The sequence below is a fragment of the Schistocerca americana genome, chromosome 4, assembly GCF_021461395.2.
Source record: "Schistocerca americana isolate TAMUIC-IGC-003095 chromosome 4, iqSchAmer2.1, whole genome shotgun sequence".
Lineage (NCBI taxonomy): Eukaryota > Metazoa > Arthropoda > Insecta > Orthoptera > Acrididae > Schistocerca > Schistocerca americana.
The window spans coordinates 776,579,258-776,600,889 of record NC_060122.1 but is presented as its reverse complement, the minus strand read 5'-3'; the positions used below and the strand labels follow the sequence as shown (position 1 = coordinate 776,600,889).

General features: G+C 41.7%; 1 protein-coding gene across 1 annotated transcript in view; it reads left to right on the top strand.

The window, feature by feature from the left end:
* The window catches only part of LOC124613918, a 99,559-nt gene that overhangs the window by 46,496 nt on the left and 31,431 nt on the right, over nucleotides 1-21,632 (top strand). The window contains exon 2 of the mRNA XM_047142668.1: nucleotides 20,330-20,575. Coding sequence (XP_046998624.1) covers nucleotides 20,330-20,575 — 246 coding nt within the window. The remainder of the gene's footprint in view (nucleotides 1-20,329; nucleotides 20,576-21,632) is intronic.

Below are 21,632 nucleotides of genomic sequence, written 5' to 3'. Positions count from 1 at the left end.
CAAAAGGAGAGATTTACTTCCGAGAAAGGCACTAATCTTAAAGATGTTTTCTGTTGAAAGCCAGGCCTGGCAGGCAAAATACAATGGGGAAGTGATTTGCCAGCCTGGCCCAACAAGGGCAACAAATGAAGCTGACCAACATGCCATAAACTTCATTGTGTGAGACATGAAAATAATCTGAAAAACAGGTGAGGACACAAGGCTACATACCGCGGTAGCAACCCAGACGAGGCTAGGGGGGATGCTTGTCGAAATTTTGGTAATGGGTTCTCTAGCTGGCTGATAGTAATTATTTTGGTAGTAGGGGAGAAATCTCCTGTATGTGTACATAGACATTTTCGGATTGGCTGTAACTTGAAATCGATTACAGAGTGGGAGGGGGGGATATTCTGCCTTCTTCACTGTGTCAAGAGAGAAATATACTCCATTGGTTGACCACAACAAAAATCTGTAAATGCAAGACATTATTAAACTTGTTTATTAAATTATCATTAGTCAGAACTTGCAAGGTCTGTTGCAAGTGGCTGGTGACTTCCCTTCTATGTCACAACCTTTCGTAGTGGAGAGTAAGAAAAGAATTTTCTTCAGGACATAGTTGACGGCAGCTGTCGTCTGCCCTAACAGATTTTCTGAGTGGTAATCAAGGGCTGTCCTTACATCCACTGAGATGAGGCTAGCATGAAGTTAATTTCCATCAGGGTTTTGTTTTGTTGCCCCGAGTTTCACAGCCACAAAGCATAGTTAGGAAACTACTGCGAAAGCAAAGAGAGCTCCACTCCAAGTTTAAACGCAGCCAAAACCTCCCAGACAAACAGAAGCTAAACGATGTCAAAGTTAGCGTAAGGAGGGCTATGCGTGAAGCGTTCATTGAATTCGAAAGTAAAATTCTATGTACCGACTTGACAGAAAATCCTAGGAAGTTCTGGTCTTACGTTAAATCAGTAAGTGGCTCGAAACAGCATATCCAGACACTACGGGATGATGATGGCATTGAAACAGAGGATGACACGCGTAAAGCTGAAATACTAAACACCTTTTTCCAAAGCTGTTTCACAGAGGAAGACCGCACTGCAGTTCCTTCTCTAAATCCTCGCACAATCGAAAAAATGGCTGACATCGAAATAAGTGTCCAAGGAATAGAAAAGCAACTGGAATCACTCAATAGAGGAAAGTCCACTGGACCTGACGGGATACCAATTCGATTCTACACAGAGTACGCGAAAGAACTTGCCCCCCTTCTAACAGCCGTGTACCGCAAGTCTCTAGAGGAACGGAGGGTTCCAAATGATTGGAAAAGAGCACAGATAGTCCCAGTCTTCAAGAAGGGTCGTCGGGCAGATGCGCAAAACTATAGACCTATTTCTCTTACGTCGATCTCTTGTAGAATTTTAGAACATGTTTTTTGCTCGCGTATCATGTCATTTCTGGAAACCCAGAATCTACTATGTGGGAATCAACATGGATTCCGGAAACAGCGATCGTGTGAGACCCAACTCGCTTTATTTGTTCATGAGACCCAGAAAATATTAGATACAGGCTCCCAGGTAGATGCTATTTTTCTTGACTTCCGGAAGGCGTTCGATACAGTTCCGCACTGTCGCCTGATAAACAAAGTAAGAGCCTACGGAATATCAGACCAGCTGTGTGGCTGGATTGAAGAGTTTTTAGCAAACAGAACACAGCATGTTGTTATCAATGGAGAGACGTCTACAGACGTTAAAGTAACCTCTGGCGTGCCACAGGGGAGTGTTATGGGACCATTGCTTTTCACAATATATATAAATGACTTAGTAGATAGTGTCGGAAGTTCCATGCGGCTTTTCGCGGATGATGCTGTAGTATACAGAGAAGTTGCTGCATTAGAAAATTGTAGCGAAATACAGGAAGATCTGCAGCGGATAGGCACTTGGTGCAGGGAGTGGCAACTGACCCTTAACATAGACAAATGTAATGTATTGCGAATACATAGAAAGAAGGATCCTTTATTGTATGATTATATGATAGCGGAACAAACACTGGTAGCAGTTACTTCTGTAAAATATCTGGGAGTATGCGTACGGAACGATTTGAAGTGGAATGATCATATAAAACTAATTGTTGGTAAGGCGGGTACCAGGTTGAGATTCATTGGGAGAGTGCTTAGAAAATGTAGTCCATCAACAAAGGAGGTGGCTTACAAAACACTCGTTCGACCTATACTTGAGTATTGCTCATCAGTGTGGGATCCGTACCAGGTCGGGTTGACGGAGGAGATAGAGAAGATCCAAAGAAGACCGGCGCGATTCGTCACTGGGTTATTTGGTAACCGTGATAGCGTTACGGAGATGTTTAATAAACTCAAGTGGCAGACTCTGCAAGAGAGGCGCTCTGCATCGCGGTGTAGCTTGCTCGCCAGGTTTCGAGAGGGTGCGTTTCTGGATGAGGTATCAAATATATTGCTTCCCCCTACTTATACCTCCCGAGGAGATCACGAATGTAAAATTAGAGAGATTAGAGCGCGCACGGAGGCTTTCAGACAGTCGTTCTTCCCGCGAACCATACGCGACTGGAACAGGAAAGGGAGGTAATGACAGTGGCACGTAAAGTGCCCTCCGCCACACACCGTTGGGTGGCTTGCGGAGTATCAATGTAGATGTAGATGTAGATGTATTGGTGTTGTTTGTACTTTTATGGGACCTCTCTGTAAGTCATTACCCTTTCCCACAGTCGCTGACCACGTTCACATCATAGCTTTATTTCATTGTTTCATGTATTCAACGACTTGTGCCAAAGCTATTTGCACACGCTTGTCCACTTATTAATTGACTGCATTCTTGATTCAGTGGGTAAAATATTTTTTATGTCTTTTGATAATAAACCAGATAGTTATAGTGAACATTTGTTTACTTTGATAGTTTAATGAACCCCATAATCAATATGTCTTTGTGAGATGTGGTATTCATACTTTCATAGTCAACTGGGTCACTCCTAGTACTTTCCATTTAATAAGCCATTATTAAAAGCATGAAATTGTTCCTTTTAAAGTCGAATGTTCTTATGGGGATCTTTACATCTCTGTAGATCACCTGAGACAGAGACAATAGCATCACAGAGCCATGTTAACCAACTCAAATGGCACCTCACACAGCCTAGGTACCACGTTGGAAAAATCCGTGTAAAATGTACCCAATAACAAAATCTCTTACACATTCAGAAGGTCTTCATAAATACTCAAAGCAAAAACACAAAACAGACATTACAGTGCTCAAAACTGACAAGCCAGACAGCGAAGTAGCTGAGAATCTAACAGCAAGCTCCTAAAAAAAATGTAAAAAGAAGGAGGGAGATGATGAAATCAAGCCAATCTATGTTGTATGGCACAGAATTCGTGAGCTGCAAAGAAAAGGCTGGGGAGCAAAGCGTTCTATCCAGGTTATTTGCTTCCACAGCTACAGCTAAATGCACAATGTGAACAAAAGTATCCAGACACCTCACTGAAAATGACTTACAAGTTCGTGGCGCCCTTCATCGGTAATTCTGGAATTCAGTATGTTGTTGGACCACCCTTGATGACAGCTTCCACTCTCACAGCCATACGTTCAGTCCGATGCTGGACGCTTTCTTGGGGAATGGCAGCCTATTCTTCACGGAGTGCTGCACTGAGGAGAGGTATCGATGTCGGTCGGCGAGGCCTAGCACGAAGTCGGCGTTCCGAAACATTCCAAAGGTTTCTATAGGATTGAAGCCAGGACTCAGTGCAGACCGGTTCATTACAGGGAAGTTATTGTCGTGTAACCGCTCCGTCACAGCCCATGAATTATGAACAGGTGCTCGATCGTGTTGAAAGATGCAATCGTCATCCCCGAATTGCTCTTCAACAGTGGGAAGCAGGAAGGTGCTTAAAACATCAATGTAGGCCTGTGCTGTGATAGTGCTACGCAAAACAACAATGGGTACACGCCCCATCCATGAAAAACACGACCACACCATGACACCACCGCCACCGAATTTTACTGTTGGTACTACTCACGCTAGCAGATGACGTTCACCGGGCATTCACCACACACGCAATCTGCCTTCGGATCGCCACCTTGTGTATCTTGATTCGTCACTCCACACAACGTCTTTCCACTGTTCATTCGCCCAATGTTTACGCTCCTTACACCAAGCGAGGCGTCGTTTTGCATTTACCGTCGTGATGTGTAGCTTATGAGCAGCACTCGACCATGAAATCCAAGTTTTCTCACCTGCTACCTAACTGTCATAGTACTTGTAGTTTGGAATTCCTGTGTGATGGTATGGATAGATGTCTGCCTATTACACATTACAATCCTCTTCAACTGTCGGCAGTCTCTGTCAGTCAACAGACGAGATCGGCCTGTATGCTTTCGTGCTGCACGTGTCCCTTCACGTTCCCACTTTACTATCACATCGGAAACAGGGGAGCTTCGAATGTTTAGGAGTGTGGAAATCTCGCGTACACGTATGACACAAGTGACACCCAATCACCTGACCACGTTCGAAGTCGGTGAGTTCCCAGAAGGGCCCCATTCTGCTCTTTCATGATGTTTAATAGTACATATCGCTGATATGGAGTACCTGGCAGTAGGTGGCAGCACAATGCACCTAATATGAAAAGCGTATGTTTTTGAGGGTGTCCGGTTACTTTTGTTCACACAGTGTATGTATGTGATGTGCAATGTGGCATAAGCAACACAATTAGACTGTCCTGTAATTCGTCCTCATTTTCACTGAGGGTGGCAGTATCATCAGTAATGATCGTCATTGATACCCTCCATCATTATTGTTATTCTTCTTTTGTTGGCATGATTGTTTCCTTGACGCGTAGATTGAACAGTAGCTCTGCGCCAGTGTCTAACATTGAGTACCTGCTGCTCAGTTGCTCTTCTAAACAGCATCCCATACTAGCAAACCAGTTGCATCTTTACCTGTGGTTACTTGGGCTATGCCCGGCTCTGTTTAAAAAGAATAGCTCGATATAGTCACAGCGTCAAGTGGTGAATATCACATTTTATCCCCTGAAGGTAATTCGCTGCAGATAATAACCTGCAGCTGTGATCCTGCAGTCAAATTGTGTATACGTTGACTAGAAATGTGAGTTAATAAAATAAAAGGAAACGAAAAATGAAAGTTCATGAATAATTTAATAACAATTGTTCTCCTACAATGCCTCTAACTGATGTAGACTACAGAGCATTATGTTGAATAATGTTTATTCAAGAAAGGTCTTATGATATTCAGTTCAAATATAGGCAGAAAATATCATTATCAAATGTAGTTAAGTTATATTGAGTGCATTACAAGAATGATCGCAAAATCATGGAACTTAACAGTCCTCAAAGATAAGTAACAATTAAGCCCATTTCTTAATCACAATACATGACAAATTCAGCAGCTCAAAACAGTTGAGAGTTCAACATGATGATTTGCAAATTAACATGTACAGTATGATGAGTAGAAACTCATATTTTGTCTATCCTCAGTTCTGTAATTCAAACGGAAGATGTTAGAGTCCTACAGAGCACATTTAGACCTTTCAAAATCTAAAGTCACTTCAGAAGTTAAAACATGGAAGTGGCCACCTCCCAGAATCAGCCACCTACACGATCGAATACCACTCGTTAGCACCAGCAGGTCTGCTTCATTCAAGCATAAACGTAAAAGTGTTCAGAATCGTTCCCTTTAGGAGCTCTTAACCCGAAAAGTCACAATTTCCACTCGACTCCCATAGTGATCTATTACTGTCTCCTTTTCTATTGGCTGAAGGCGGTCCCCAAAAATATTCATAATTCCTACATTCCACAGATATCATTTCACTCAACTCAGCCACTTCCTGGACTAAACTTATGTATTACAAAAACATTTAAATAAAGAAATGTTACAAATATTAACACTCAGACCATTCACAATAAATATAAACAAAGTTTTTTCCATAAATACATAAGCCAGTATTCTTGCTCAAGTGCACTAACTATAAATGACAACATATTGTCGCCACATATTGTTTAAACAATTATATATACCTTCTCGACAAAAACTCTTTTGACACTCTTTCACTTTTTTACAAAGGTGGTGTCAGGTAACGCTGCAATTAGCCACTTCTTAAATTACCACGATTTTATATTATCAGTTGTAATTTAAATTTAAATAACATTACTGGAAATACAGTAAACTTTTCATTAAATAAATACATAAGTATAACAAAATGTGAGATATTCATGGCTGTATTCATTTGCTGTGTAATGGTGGGGGACACAATGCTACTACAAACATTTTCATAATGAAAAGGTGTAAAAAAAACGTTATAAAACAGATGCAGATTTGTAGCTTCCAGAGATGACAGCTGTAGTGCAATGCTGTCAAACAGAGGTATCATATGTTGAAATCACATGAAGTGTTTAAAAGTTGTTTGTTCACAAGTTCATTCAGAAAACATTTGTTTGCTGTGAAATATTAATTTCTGTAGTTTTAAATATGCTGAAATATTGTTGTGCCATTTTATGCACCTCACTTTTCTGAGATCCCAGGTTTATTCAGATTCACTCGCTGCTTTAATACTTGACTATGAATTACTATAGATTCTTGAAGAGCTCCTAGAAGCCATCTTTCGGCTTGTCCAACACTCCGCCATTTCCTGGAGCACTGCCTGTCCTCTTAAGCGCCCAAATTCTCCGTACCAGGAACTATCAATTACTGGTCACTTGCACCTTTTCTCTGCATCTGAGCTCACGTGGAGTGGCCACACGTAGTCCTCGTCTAAATGGTTCAAATGGCTCTGAGCACTATGGGACTTAATTTCTGCGGTCATCAGTCACCTAGAACTTAGAACTACTTAAACCTAACTAACCTAAGGACATCACACACATCCATGTCCGAGGCAGGATTCAAATCTGCGACCGTAGTGGTCGCGCGGTTCCAGACTGTAGCGCCTGGAACCGCTTGGCCACCTCAGCCGGCCGTCCTCGTCTCGCCGATTCGCATCCAGCCAAGCAAGCAAATTCAACTCCCCTCAGTACCAGCCTAACTCGCCCAAGTACGCATAACGCTGCTCGTTCTTTGTCTGCCATTCTTACAGTTCTCTCTGAGATCTTCTACAAAGTACCGGGTGGTTATAATTGAACTTTCCCTAGTTAACAGGTTATAAAACGGAAACTAATTACCTTACGACTACCAGACTTCGTAGCATTAATGTCCAGATTATGGGGTGCATGATTTCCATGTGTCACAGCGTGACCGTCCAGTTCCAACAATGGCCACCAGGTGCCGTGATCTGTCATTGTGATTCATAGTCTCACACACCTGATCAGTCGCAGAGCACTTGTTGACATGTCAACACGAGCTTGAACGAACGGAGCAGGGCATTTCGCCGGATGAAGGGATTACGGAAGGGTCCTCCTTCTCCACCTACTGTGCGGAGCATGATGAAGAAGTCCGAATCAACTGGAGAATGCGGAGTAACGACGTATTAAGTTTTCGTTTGATATATGTATGACCATGTGCAGACTTCGTCAACTACGTCAGTTACAACCCACTTCAAAAATGATTCATATTCTTTTTAAATTGTCATAGAATGGTTCTTGAACGAAACTGTAAAACATCAGTTGAGTCGTGTGCAGAGAATTACATCACTTCGGCCAATTGGTTTTCGTAACTTTTTCGAATTTAAATTTCGTTTGTTTCTCCTCAGAAAATTATATCGACACACGTTATCTTGATCTAATCGATATCAGAATCACACATTAAATAAACTTTTTAGATTCAAAGTTTCGGCCAACGCTGTCTGAATCAATAATCTTGTCAAATATATTATTAATCCGTTCACATAACTCTTCATAAATAAATCTTCAAGCCACGTGTTTCAACTTTAGTAGCATACACTATTTTATTAGCTTCCTACACATACAGATGTGAACTTGAGCGTTGACAGACAGTGACTAACATTTCAATAAGATTAAGATCTACATGATGTCATTGTTGTACAAAAAGAGTATAAAACTTCATTTTTAATTTTTTAGAAGCACGACGCAACAACTCGGTTCCAGGATCTTCTGTTGCTCCTTGGCTGTCGACCCGCGACGTATAGCGGCCAGCAATTTCCTCTCTGGTCGCGGCAACGAAGATGCTGTCCCCGTTCGTTGCGCCGACCTCTCCGTACATGAAACACATAAAAAAATACAAACTTTTAGATAATTCTCATTTATTACAAATAATAAGAAAACACATAAACAAAACTAAATTAAACTTATAGTCACCTGCAAACTGGGCTGACTTTGGTGGATGGGTGACGCTTAATTTCGTCCCACTACATACCCCACCCACAAGCTCAGTTTGTCAGGTTTTAACCGAAATTAAAACTTTTCAATATACAATATTTAACTGTTAATACGTTTTCCTCACATTTTACGTAACCTAGAGTCCTTGCTATTAGATAGATTTAATCCTTTTAATACGATATTGTTGTGACTATTTGTCATTTACTCTTAATTGTGCTATTATGGTAATTCGTAACCGAATATAGGGAGATTGCTCCTCTTCAGTTAGTAGTTGCTAATAAATACTAATTTAGTACGTTCTTTAACGTTGTACATTAGGACAGAGCGTTCAAATTGTGATAGATTAGTTTCAGTTTCATTTATTTACTAGAGTTATTCTTTTCAAGAATGTATATTACTAATAAGTTTCTCACAATAACTAATAGTACTATTTACTTTACGTCATTCTCTTCCCTAATGCCTTATTTATGCCTAAGGTCAAGAAGAAATCCAGCAAAACTCTCTTTAGAATCTCGGCACAGCTTTCTTTACCTTCGGACACCTTGTTGGGTAATGGCCATTTATTTAGGAGAAACAAGCGAGAGAGCCCCGTTTGGTGTGTTCTATATTAACACTATTACAAACCTCTATTAAAGGCACTCTGCTATGTTCTCGTGAGCCATATAGCTCTGGACGCCCATGGTCCCTAAAACTATTAACCATCCCCTTTGGTTCCTACTATCCGAGTAAATTTAAAATACGCAAAATTCCTTTAGACCTAAGAGCAAAATTTCCTCCATATAAATCCCCCTTTTGATTATCTTTCTCTTTTTGAAGTACCAGTAGATTATTGTAGAACACTTGTTTAAGCTTTCTGTCATTTATTTAAAATAACACGTAACTATCACGAAAAACTTCACATGAATAAACTATGAACGCTCTTCCGTGTGTAACATATACTAAATATTAACTTATTTAGGAATGAAGGGTTTCATTTGATCAACACTATATAATCCTTTAATTACACCTGATGAAGGTTCCATAAGAAGTAATGCTTTGGGATGTACAATCTTATGTACAACATATGGACCTTCAAAGATAAAGAAGAATTTTCTACATTCCTTACCGATCTTAGAACTTTTAGGATGAGACCGTACTAACACAAGATCTCCTACCTGAAATGAGGGTTCTATAGCCTGTTGATTATAACTTTTAATTCTCCGTTCGGCATTTTTTTCAATCTGTTCGCAAACTTTTTCGTCTGGGATACATTGTTGGATCTCATTTACTGGTGGCCAAGGTAAAGCATCTAGTAAAGGCTCACCTATAATTCGTTTGCCTGAAATTTCTATAGGTGATAATCCTGTCGTTAGGTGAGGCAATTCATTTAATATCTTTTCGAATTCAGGCATTAGTTTGGCCCACCGAGTATGTTTATGTGCACAATAAGTTCTACATAATCGTCCTAATTCTTTCATGACTCTTTCTACTAAATTACTTTGAGGGTGATATTTCGAAATTAAGATATGTTTGATTCCATATTGTCTTATCATATCTTGAAATCTTTGACTAATAAAGGCACTACCGTTGTCAGACATAAGTCGTTTAGGAATGCCCCAGTTAACAAAGTAATTTCGGGTGAGGCAGCGTATAACGCTTGCTGTATTCGCTCGTTTCAAAGTATACAGTTTCACATGTTTGGACCAACATTCCATTACAACAAACACATATGTTAATCCTCCTGAACTCCGAGGCAGAGGGCCGAAAAAATCTAATGATAGTAGATCCCACAAACCTCGAGGAATTACAGCATATAATTTATAACGATTGGATTTGTTATTAACTTTAACCTTTTGACAGGTTTCACAAGCCCTAATAATACTTCTCACAATACGTGACATATTTTTGAAATAATAATACTTCATTAGATGTTTAATACATTTATGAATTCCAAAATGCCCGTAACCTTCATGAATATAAGTAATTAACTCGTCCACAACAGTTTTCGGAATGCAGATTTTCCATCTCTGGTGTTCCCTCTGTGCTTTCCAATACAACAAGTCGTTAAAATATAACCACACACCCCGGGTGTTAACTGTTTCGTCCCCATTATCAAGGTTTTGTATAATTCGTAGAATAACATTTTTCTTTCCTTTATGTAATACGGTAACCTACTACTTAGGACTCGTATTAGATGACTTTCAATTAATTTAGCACGGTTTAAATTCCATTCAAAATAATTCCTATAACCTCTCCACCGTTTAGAATATGGAGGAGGGGCTAACAACTCTAAAGTTAAGTGTTGTTGTTTTCGTCTTGACCAATAATTTTGTTTAAACTGCTTAACAAAATCATCCCAATCCCTGAATTCATTTCTATGCAGTACTGCCCATTCCGCAGCTTCTGCTTCTAAATGTCCTATTACAAATTGAATGCGTTTTTCATTACTCCATTTAGGAGATAATGATGTTTCAAAAGCTTTTATAAAGATTATAGGGTGCAGTTCGCCTCCTGGTTTGAATACAGGAAATCGACTTGCTACATTTGAATTTGTTGTTATGTCATCCAGACATTCTGCGAGAGAAATAGTCGGATTTTGTTTAGCTGGCAGAGACGGAGTTGCATCGGATTGGCTTGCCATGATTGCCTTATTCATATTGTTGTCATCCGTGCTAGCAAATTCGATGCGACTGTTGTCTCTGATTATGTTATTACCTCTGCTACCTGAAATGTTCTCGTTATTATCTAATTCCGATAACCGTTTCGTAATTTCCTGTATCCGCATTTCTGTATTGGATACGCGATTAGCTAATATCGACTCTTCACTGTGTTCACGATGTGAACGCTCTGTACCTTCATCAATGTTATTATCTTTGGCAGTCTCAAGATTACTGCATATTTCAGTAATTAAAAATTTCATGTTTTCGATTTCGGTATGGTCCTTTTCTACTTGATGAGTTAATGTCTCTAATTCTACATTATCTATTGAAGAAATCTCTACAGGTTTGGTAGAGACCTCTTTAATAGATTTCAATAATTCTCTGCGAACATTTTCTGTTGGCATAGAAGATTCATCTCGTAACATATCGTTATTTTTCTGTATTTCATTTACAACTAAGATATTGACACTATCTAGTCTGTCGGTTAAGTCAGTAATATCGTTTCGCATGCGAGCTTTTTCCTCGCGCGATTCCTGGATATATTCTTCTAACCTTTTACAATTATCAGCAATCTTATTACTAAGTCCTACTAATTTTTCCTGCATTTCAACTTTAGAAGACTCTATTTTATCACTTAATTCTCGACTGGTTTCATTAAGATATTCCTGCAACCTGTCTGTTGATTTTGTTAGCTCCCCTTTAAGTCTAGCAGTAGATTCCTCGTTAGACTGTTTTAATTCCTGTTTTAGTTCCTGTTTCAATCTAGCAGTAGATTCCTCGTTAGATTGTCTTAATTCCTGTTTTAGTTCCTGTTTCAATCTAGCAGTAGATTCCTCATTAGACTGTTTTAATTCCTGTTTTAGTTCCTGTTTCAATCTAGCAGTAGATTCCTCGTTAGACTGTCTTAATTTAGCCATAAATTCTTCGTTAGACTGTTTTAATTCAGCTAGAAAATCCCCGTTAGATTGTTTTAATTTAGCGATCGCCCTAAAAAGGGATCTCATGCTCCTATCGGACATAGATTGCTCTTCGTCTGACATTTCACTTCCCGACATTATTGTAAGATATTAACTATTTACACACGCAGACTTGGAATCAACAATCCTATAAAAGCACACTCCCTATATACAACACTCCACTTCCAACTTGAAACAAACTCACCGGACACTTAATATTGTAATTTGCAGTTCTCGATGATCAGTGTGCTGCTATGGGCTGCAGATGTAACAGCCGTCGATGCAGCCGCTGAGATGCTGCGACCCCGTTTCCGCAACCGGCAGGACGCTGAGTCGAACACCGGAAACGTCGCTGGCTGCAACCACGCCCGGCACCGCCGTAGACAGGCGAAGCCCTCAGCAACACCTCTAATACCAGCCGGAGGAACGCCCCGCAGCTGACGTACTGGGCCTATTAGTTTAGGGAGAAAAAAGGTTGTCGGGGTTTGCAGCGTTCAGTTGCTGCCCAACAGATGCGCCTTCTCGTGGAACAACTGCGTGACCGTACTGCTTGGCTGCGGCTCCGTCAGATGCCCACACCCACGAAGTCGCCGCTGGCTGGTGAAGGCTCCACGAAAACTCGCGTTGACTTCCGAAGGACTCTTGATGTTTTGTTTCGTACCTGTGTGCCTTAGTTGCACACAAGTCCTGTCACGGTCGCCACGGTGCGGAGTAACGACGTATTAAGTTTTCGTTTGATATATGTATGACCATGTGCAGACTTCGTCAACTACGTCAGTTACAACCCACTTCAAAAATGATTCATATTCTTTTTAAATTGTCATAGAATGGTTCTTGAACGAAACTGTAAAACATCAGTTGAGTCGTGTGCAGAGAATTACATCACTTGGGCCAATTGGTTTTCGTAACTTTTTCGAATTTAAATTTCGTTTGTTTCTCCTCAGAAAATTATATCGACACACGTTATCTTGATCTAATCGATATCAGAATCACACATTAAATAAACTTTTTAGATTCAAAGTTTCGGCCAACGCTGTCTGAATCAATAATCTTGTCAAATATATTATTAATCCGTTCACATAACTCTTCATAAATAAATCTTCAAGCCACGTGTTTCAACTTTAGTAGCATACACTATTTTATTAGCTTCCTACACATACAGATGTGAACTTGAGCGTTGACAGACAGTGACTAACATTTCAATAAGATTAAGATCTACATGATGTCATTGTTGTACAAAAAGAGTATAAAACTTCATTTTTAATTTTTTAGAAGCACGACGCAACAACTCGGTTCCAGGATCTTCTGTTGCTCCTTGGCTGTCGACCCGCGACGTATAGCGGCCAGCAATTTCCTCTCTGGTCGCGGCAACGAAGATGCTGTCCCCGTTCGTTGCGCCGACCTCTCCGTACATGAAACACATAAAAAAATACAAACTTTTAGATAATTCTCATTTATTACAAATAATAAGAAAACACATAAACAAAACTAAATTAAACTTATAGTCACCTGCAAACTGGGCTGACTTTGGTGGATGGGTGACGCTTAATTTCGTCCCACTACAAGAACTGGGCGTCGCTCTGGGAAGAGGCCGATGGCCGGTTGCACCACAGCTGGCTGATGAAATCGCTGTCGTTATGGCAGACAACGCTGCACGCACTTCCCCATTACCAGGCAGTGCGCGAGCTGTGTCACGACAGTTGAGCATACCGTGGTCCACTGTACGGAAGGTGCTTCATACGATTCTCACATGGTATCCGTACAAGATCCATAACGTACAGCAGCTTGCACCACAGGACGCACAACGAAGTATTGACTTCGCTCTCCATTTTCTCGCAAGGATTGAAATTGACAAGGGCTGGCCCTAGACCATCCTATGAACAGACGAAGCTCATTTTCCTCTGACGGATGAGGTTATCACTCAGAACTGCTGAGTGTAGGGTCTTCACCTCCAGTCATTGTGCATGAAGTTCCTCTGTATTGTGAACGTGTCACCGTATGGTGTTGCTTCACGGCTATGTTCACCATTGGTCCATTCTTTTTCAACAGGTTGGCGCTCAAGGGCCAAAGACTTGCAGTGTGGCTGGCCAGCATTACTGCGATATGTTTCGCCACTATGTCATACCCGCCCTACAGGAAGAGACGCATTGAAATCAACGGTTTTCATGCAAGATGTGACCCCAGCGTACATCGCTTGTGAAGTTCATCTGCTTCTCCTAAACACATTTGGAAACTGTCTAATTATCAGCCGATCGTTTGCAAATGCTTGGCCGGCACGATCACGCTATCTCACTCCTTGTGATTTGTTTGTGAGGCTACCTGAAGGATGGGGTTTACCAGGGGAACATTCACACATATGCTGATCTGAAGCGCAGCATATCAAGACAGGTAGCTAGCGTACCTAGAGACATGCTCTGTTCTGCTGTGCAGAATGCAGTCCTGCGGTTTCAGACTCTTCTGGTTACTTACGGACGCCATATTGCGTCCCTTTTGTAGCAGTAATGGTAACTGTGTGTAATGGTACGATGTACCGTAGCAGCACATTAAAAACCTTTCAACTGGGTTGATTCTTCATTGTTTCTCTTCCCCAAGTCCTTGACATTAACGCTACCACGTTTGGTACTTGTAAACGTAATTAGTTCCCGTGTTATAACGTGTTAAATAGAGAAAGTTTAACAACTCGGCATTAACAACCCGCCATTAGGGCTCCTATTACATTTCCTCGGCGTAACTTTCGTTTTTGTAGGGCTTTCGCCGTTGAGTATAACATACTTTCTTCTATTAGTCTGACACTCGTAGAGCACATCACACATTTGCGAAGATACTACGTATAGGTTAGTTGTCGAGCTGTGACACCATGTCTCTGGCAATCGGTATCAGGAAGGCTTGTCGAGAGTACGCCGTGGTGCTGGTGATCTGTGACAGTGTGGAAGTCGAGCGGCGTTGGCTCGTGCACGGTCTCGGTCGGTAGTTCGCATATGGACAGGGAAGGAAACACGTGGACCGCTGCAGTGGTTTGGGCAGCTGCCGGCCTGTGTATTGAAGTTGTCGCCGCGACCACTGAACACGGAGGGTGATGATGATGATGATGAGCGTTTGGCGTCATTGGCCGGGAGGCCCCTCGCGGGGCAGGTCCGGCCGCCATATCGCAGGTCTTATTACATTCGGCGCCACATTGGGCGACCTGCACGCCGGATGGGGATGAAATGATGATGAACACAACACAACACCCAGTCCCTGAGCGGAGAAAATCTCCGACCCAGCCGGGAATCGAACCCGGGCCCAGAGGACGGCAATCCGTCACGCTGACCACTCAGCTACTGGGGCGGACAACACGGAGGGTAGTCCTTAGCTACGCACACGGAGTGCAGGCTGTTGTTTGTCTGCCAGTGTTCTGCGTCATGCACGGAGGACAGGAGTCACGTGGGTGTTGGGGAGCAACAGGCATCAGGAACATATAACACTACCGCCCGCTACTGTCATTCTATAACCTAAAGCTGGAGGCAGTTCGTATAATGAAATTATTTTTATTAAAGCAATTACAGTATAAAGAAGAAGAGCAGTGTTACCCTCTGAAGGGAATTTTGTTGTGTTGACCGTGATGTACCTAACGGAGGTGGCTTATCAGGAGTGAAAGTCAGAATTACGTAAATATTTAAACAGTAACAAGCAATAATTTACCTATCCATAGTGTTCAAATAATAATAAAAACGGTCGCCAGCCTAATCAGGCATAAGAATGAGTAACATTCTTATTCAAGAAACTGAAAGTAAGTAACTTCAATGGGCAAACACAGCCTATACTTTGTCACACGAGAGTGCAATGAACACTGGCACCTGCATATGTTAACATTAAGGTTGAAGCTGACAGCTAGAGCAGAACAAACTATTTGCATAAATATAACAGGTAACGATACACACTGTTGCCTTCAGGGCTTAGTCAAACTGAGTGGTCTCAATAATATTACTATTAATAATCACTGTAGACTCATAAAGTGGACATAGGTTCAGCATTACTTCTCAAACATTTTTCTATCTGACAAAAAATTTTAAATGTAGTTCATTGCAAAAATTATGAACTGGGCATAGGTTAAGTCTCCCTCAGATAAATACTTTTCTATTTAGAATGAAAGGTAAATGTATTTCACTAACAAACATTTTCTCACTGACCTTTGAATAAAAGAAGTTACTGTTTTCATAGATAGTGGTCTTTCTATTAATTGTTATTTATCATGAGCATAAAGGATAAACTGTGGATCCTGTTACACTACTAATATGCACTTTCAATACACAAGAGAAACAAGTGCTTAGCAAGCATGAGTATATAACTTTCCACAACTGCAGCTTTCAACTTTTACTACAGTGAGACACAAAATTGACATATTTGTAAGATACTGACTCATCTTTCGCGATTTACAACAGTCAGCAATATGATCATTTACTAAGCAAAACTTTATAAGCCTTAGTTTTAAGAACTTTTATTTTTTAAGGTGACAGCAAACTATTGTAATACCTGTTTGTACTACTTTATTACTTTAAATTCTATTTTTCACTTTAGTTCTTTTAGCAAGCGCACAAACTTTTAACAGCCAGTTTTAATTGCAAAATTACTTTCAGCAAACATTATTTACTTTAGCTCACTCTCTTGCCGCATTAACTTCCTTTTTACTATGTTCAAGAGGCATTAATTAGTAAAACTCGGGGCTTTAATGTTCTTCCAATAAGGACACTCGGTAATCACTTTAGTATGGGAAGGATTCTAAGTGGAATGTGACAGAGGATAGATCAAGGTAGGTTTTCATAAATAGTCTTTTTGTTTACCTTATAATTGAAAACAAATAAATCATCCACATGAGCTGATCCTTCACTGTACATTACTACAATTCCTTGGTTCCTTTTCAGTGATTGCGCAACGTGGTGGCGAGTGCATGTCGGTGGGTGGATTTTCAGGCGGAAATGCTTGACTCTGTCATTTCTTGGTGGCGACAATAGATACCAATTCCAGAATAGTTCCAGCTCTTTATCGATCCATCCGAGACATTGGAAAGAGGCATGAAAAGCCTCTCTCAGCTCCAGCACAATACACAGCTTTTACATGAGCAGTTGACAGTTTGGTAGGTCGTCCCCGACTGACTCTTGGTTCCGCCTTTCTATCCATACCGCCCGCATCTCGTGGTCGTGCGGTAGCGTTCTCGCTTCCCACACCCGGGTTCCCGGGTTCGATTCCCGGCGGGGTCTCGGATTTTCTCTGCCTCGTGATGGCTAGGGGACTGATGACCATAGATGTTAAATCCCATAGTGCTCAGAGCCATTTGAACCATTTTCTATCCATACCCACCACATTTTGCGCGCGCACACAGTTCCGTTCCCGAGGGGAACCACACCACCTTCTACTTACAAAATAACTAAGTACCCTAAGTGAAGATCAGTCTTTACACAACAGCAAGTAGTTACTTCAAACACAACATATCGTTTGCACATATTGGTATTTCTATAAAAAATTATTTAAAGAAAATTACAATGACATACATTAAGTTTTGTTACCTCCAAATGAGACAAAGAATTTAAATGATGATACACTACATTGCATAGAATCAAACCATGACATCAAAGTTTTTACAAATTAAAGAATAAACACTCTCATGGTATCGATTCAATCCAACAACATTTACAGAAACTCAACGATATAACATTAAATAAAACAAAAGGCAAAATAAATGAGTACAGCATTAGAGCTATGGTGTTACAAACAGACTGTCGGCCTACCGTTACCTCGATGCTGTATTATACCGGATATCGCACACAGATACACAGATGTTCACTGTGGATGCGCCAGCAGTGGATATAAGCTGTCAGTTTGCCATCTTCTCCTGCTGTGTGTCTGGATAACGGCATCCCAGCGGCATTAGCATGGTGCTCAGCTGAGGCTGACAAAGGTTGCCATGAGTGTGAGTGACGTTGTTCTGTCGGCCATTATGCTTTGTACAGCTTTGTTTGTTTTATTTTTCTTCCCTTTTTTTTGGAGGGGGGTGGGGTGGGGGGGGGGAGGTTGGTGTCAGCAATTGGGGTGGTATTGCCAGCTGCATGTCAGTGCCTTGTTAAACTGTGTGTGCCAGAATGAGATATTCATATCAGCGTACATTCCGCTGCAGAGTGAAAATTTCATTCTGGAAACACCCCACAGGCTGTGGCTAAGCCATGTCTCCGCAATATTCATTCTTCCGGGAGTACTAGATCTGCAAGGTTCGTAGAAGAGCTCCTGTGAAGTTCGGAAGGTAGGAGACAAACTATTGGCAGAATTGAAGTTGTGAGGACGGGTTGTGAGTCGTGATTGGATATCTCATATGGTAGAGCACTTTCCTGCGAAAGGCAAAGGTCCCGAGTTCGATTACCGGTCCGGAACCCAGTTTTAATCTGTGTGTGCCTCGTTGGTCTCTTGTATAAGTCAGAAGGGCTGTCATTACATGTCAAGTTTTGTACTTTAATTCCAGTTTGTTAAAATTAGTGTTATGTGTAGGTTGTCGAGTATTTACGTATGCAATTAAGTGCTGCAGAGAGCTATCATATGTTACTGGGACGCAAGGTTTTGCACATGCCTTAAGTTAGCTGATGTAAATGCTATATATGTTAATTTGTGGATTTTTCTGTGAAAATGTTAATTGCGGAATTTGTGCCAAAGTGTGCAAGCATTTAGATGTGTCCCAACTGAACTGATGAACACGCCGTGAATGTTCTTATGTAAAGTTTTGCGTGAATACCCACTTTAAGACATTTTGCTGAAATATTGGTCTTAATATTTTGAGTTTTAGCATTGAGCATTAGCACTCAGTGTATCACATTTCGTGTGTCACCGTGCTTTGATGACAGGTATATGTCTCTGCATCTTATTTGTTGTTTTAATGTAATGCGCATGAGAAATTACAGACTTACATTTTCATATCAATTATAAGGTAGAAGATTTGTTGTCTCACAGTCAAACGCAATACACTGAAGCTCCAAAGAAACTGGTATAGGCATGCGTATTCAAATACAAAGATGTGTAAACAGGCAATAGACGGTGCTCCGGTCGACAACGCCTATATAAGACATCAAGTGTCCGGTGCTGTTGTCAGATCGGTTACTGCTGCTACAATGGTGGGTTTTCAAGATGTAAGTGAGTTTGAACGTGGTGTTATAGTCGGCACATGAGCGATGGGACACAGCGTCTCCGAGGTACCGGTGAAGAGTTTTCCCGTACGACTATTTCAGGAGTGCACCGTGAATATAATTAATCCGGTCAAACATCAAATCTCCGACGTCGCTGCGGCCGGAAAAAGATCCGACAAGAACGAGAGCAACGACGACTCAAGAGAATCGTTCAACGTGGCAGAAGTGCAACCCTTCCGCAAGTTGCTGCAGGTATCAGTGCTGGGCCATCAACAAGTGTCAGATTGCGAACCATTCAACGAAACATCATCGATATGAATTTCGGAGCCGCTGTCCCACTCGTGTACCCTTGATGACTACACGACACAAAACTTTACGCCTCGCCCAGGACCGTCAACACTGGCATTCGACTGTTGATGACTGGAAACATGTTGTCTGGTCGGACGAATCTATTTTCAAATTGTATCGAATGGATGGACGTGTATGGGCATGGAGACAACGTTACGAACCCATGAACCCTGTATGTCAGCATGAGACTGTTCAAGCTGGTGGATGGTCTGTAATGATGTGGGGCGTGAGTAGGTGGCTTGATGTAGGACGCCTGATACCTCTAGACACTACTCTCACAGGTGGCATGCACATAAGAATCCTGTCTGATCACCAGCATCCATTCATGTCCATTGTGCATTCCGATAGACTTGGGAAATTCCAGCAGGAGAATGCTACAGAGTGGCTCCAGGAACACTCTTCTGAGTTTAAACACTTCCACTGGCCACCAAACTCGCCAGACATGAACATTATTGAGCATACGTGGGATACCTTTCAACGTGCTGTTCAGAAGACATCTCCACCGCCACGTACTCTTACAGATTTATGGACAGCCCTGCAGAATTCATTGTGTCCAGCACAACTTGAGACATTAGTGGAGTTCGTGCCACGTCGTGTTGCGATACTTCTGCGTACTCGCGGGGGCCCTACACTATATTACGCAAGTGTACAAGTTTCTTTGACTCTTCAGAGTAAGTAAAATTCAAGATATAACTGTTGGGATCAGCCAGCGTGAATTCTCTCTAGCAGTAAAGTGTAAAGTTCACTCTCGGTTCCTTTTAATAAACGATTAATTTAAATTTGTCCAGTAAATCCACCAGCACCTTATACTCCCCCAGTCCGTCGCTTCCTGCCATTCCAAAATTGTTGGATAGACGGAATCTACGGTCGTATCTGCAACTGTTGTTTGCTAAATATTGTGCACGAATAAAGCCAATAGCGTTGCACACGGGTGGCAGTCAGTGGCTCAGGACACGGTATATCTTCAGATTTCAGGACTGTGAAGCCATCTGGGTGTCAGCTGATAGCGGCGGAGCTGGCTCGGAAGGGTCAGTTGACTGGGCTGATCAGAGACGTGGGAGCCGACGTCGTGCAGTCCTGCTGCGAGCGCAACATCGTCTTCATCGTGCTGCTCGTCGTGCTCGTCATGGTCTGCGGAATCTCCTTGAGCCTGGTGGTCGGGTACAGGCGCAACGCGTCACCAAGCAGACCCAGTGTCGATACTACGGTAAAAGGTGAGCTCCGAGTGCCTTATACTGACTTTATTTCCTTACTGTATCGAACAAGTTGTCAAAACAAAACTTTACACCGCATCGCAGTGTAAGCTCACTGGACAAAAATATTAGTGAACCTGTTGGGTGTCGGCTGAGGTGGGAGCATACCCCTAGGACGCCAGAAAATTTTGGTGCACAACAGAATGAGGAATCACCCCAAATAATGATGGAGATTAATCATAAACAAAGATACTGTCACATAATGGAAAACTTCTTATTTAAATGAATATTAATCCGGGTGACCAAATCAAACACGAAACAAATGGGTACCAACCACTCACGTAGGTATGGAAATGAGAGGGTGGCACCTCCAGTCATGAATGGAAACAAATGGACACCACAACAACCTGTTATATTGGATTTTAACTTGAAAATAACTACTGACATCTTAAACAGAACCATTGACAATTGGACAAGGGAATACAACTCAAAGTAGAACCTCGGCACAGGTTGATGCTGAGAATAAAATATAATTACGTTAATAATGCGTGGATATGGCCAGTGACTGCAAATATTGTTAATTAAATGTGCCGGCCGCGGTGGTCTAGCGGTTCTGGCGCTGCAGTCCGGAACCGCGGGACTGCTACGGTCGCAGGTTCGAATCCTGCCTCGGGCATGGGTGTGTGTGATGTCCTTAGGTTAGTTAGGTTTAAGTAGTTCTAAGTTCTAGGGGACTTATGACCTGCGATGTTGAGTCCCATAGTGCTCAGAGCCACTTGAACTTGAATTAAATGTGGAAAGTTCACAGAAATATAGGAGTGTACCTCATAAGATTTCCAAATTGAACTTTGAGAGGAGCACGGTGCATTTGTGACTTTAACCACACGTACTGAGCGCCTGAAGCGAGCGAATTAGTCTAGTCTGGGTGCCTATTCTGTATCTTTCCGCCATTGTGCCGATCGTTTCGGCACTCAAGAGCACCGAACGGTCTAGTACTCGAGTTAGAGTCCTTGCGTTATTCAGTATGCATTTCGGTGACGATACAGTTCGGGTCTAGAGAACCAAAGCGCTGTTGTCG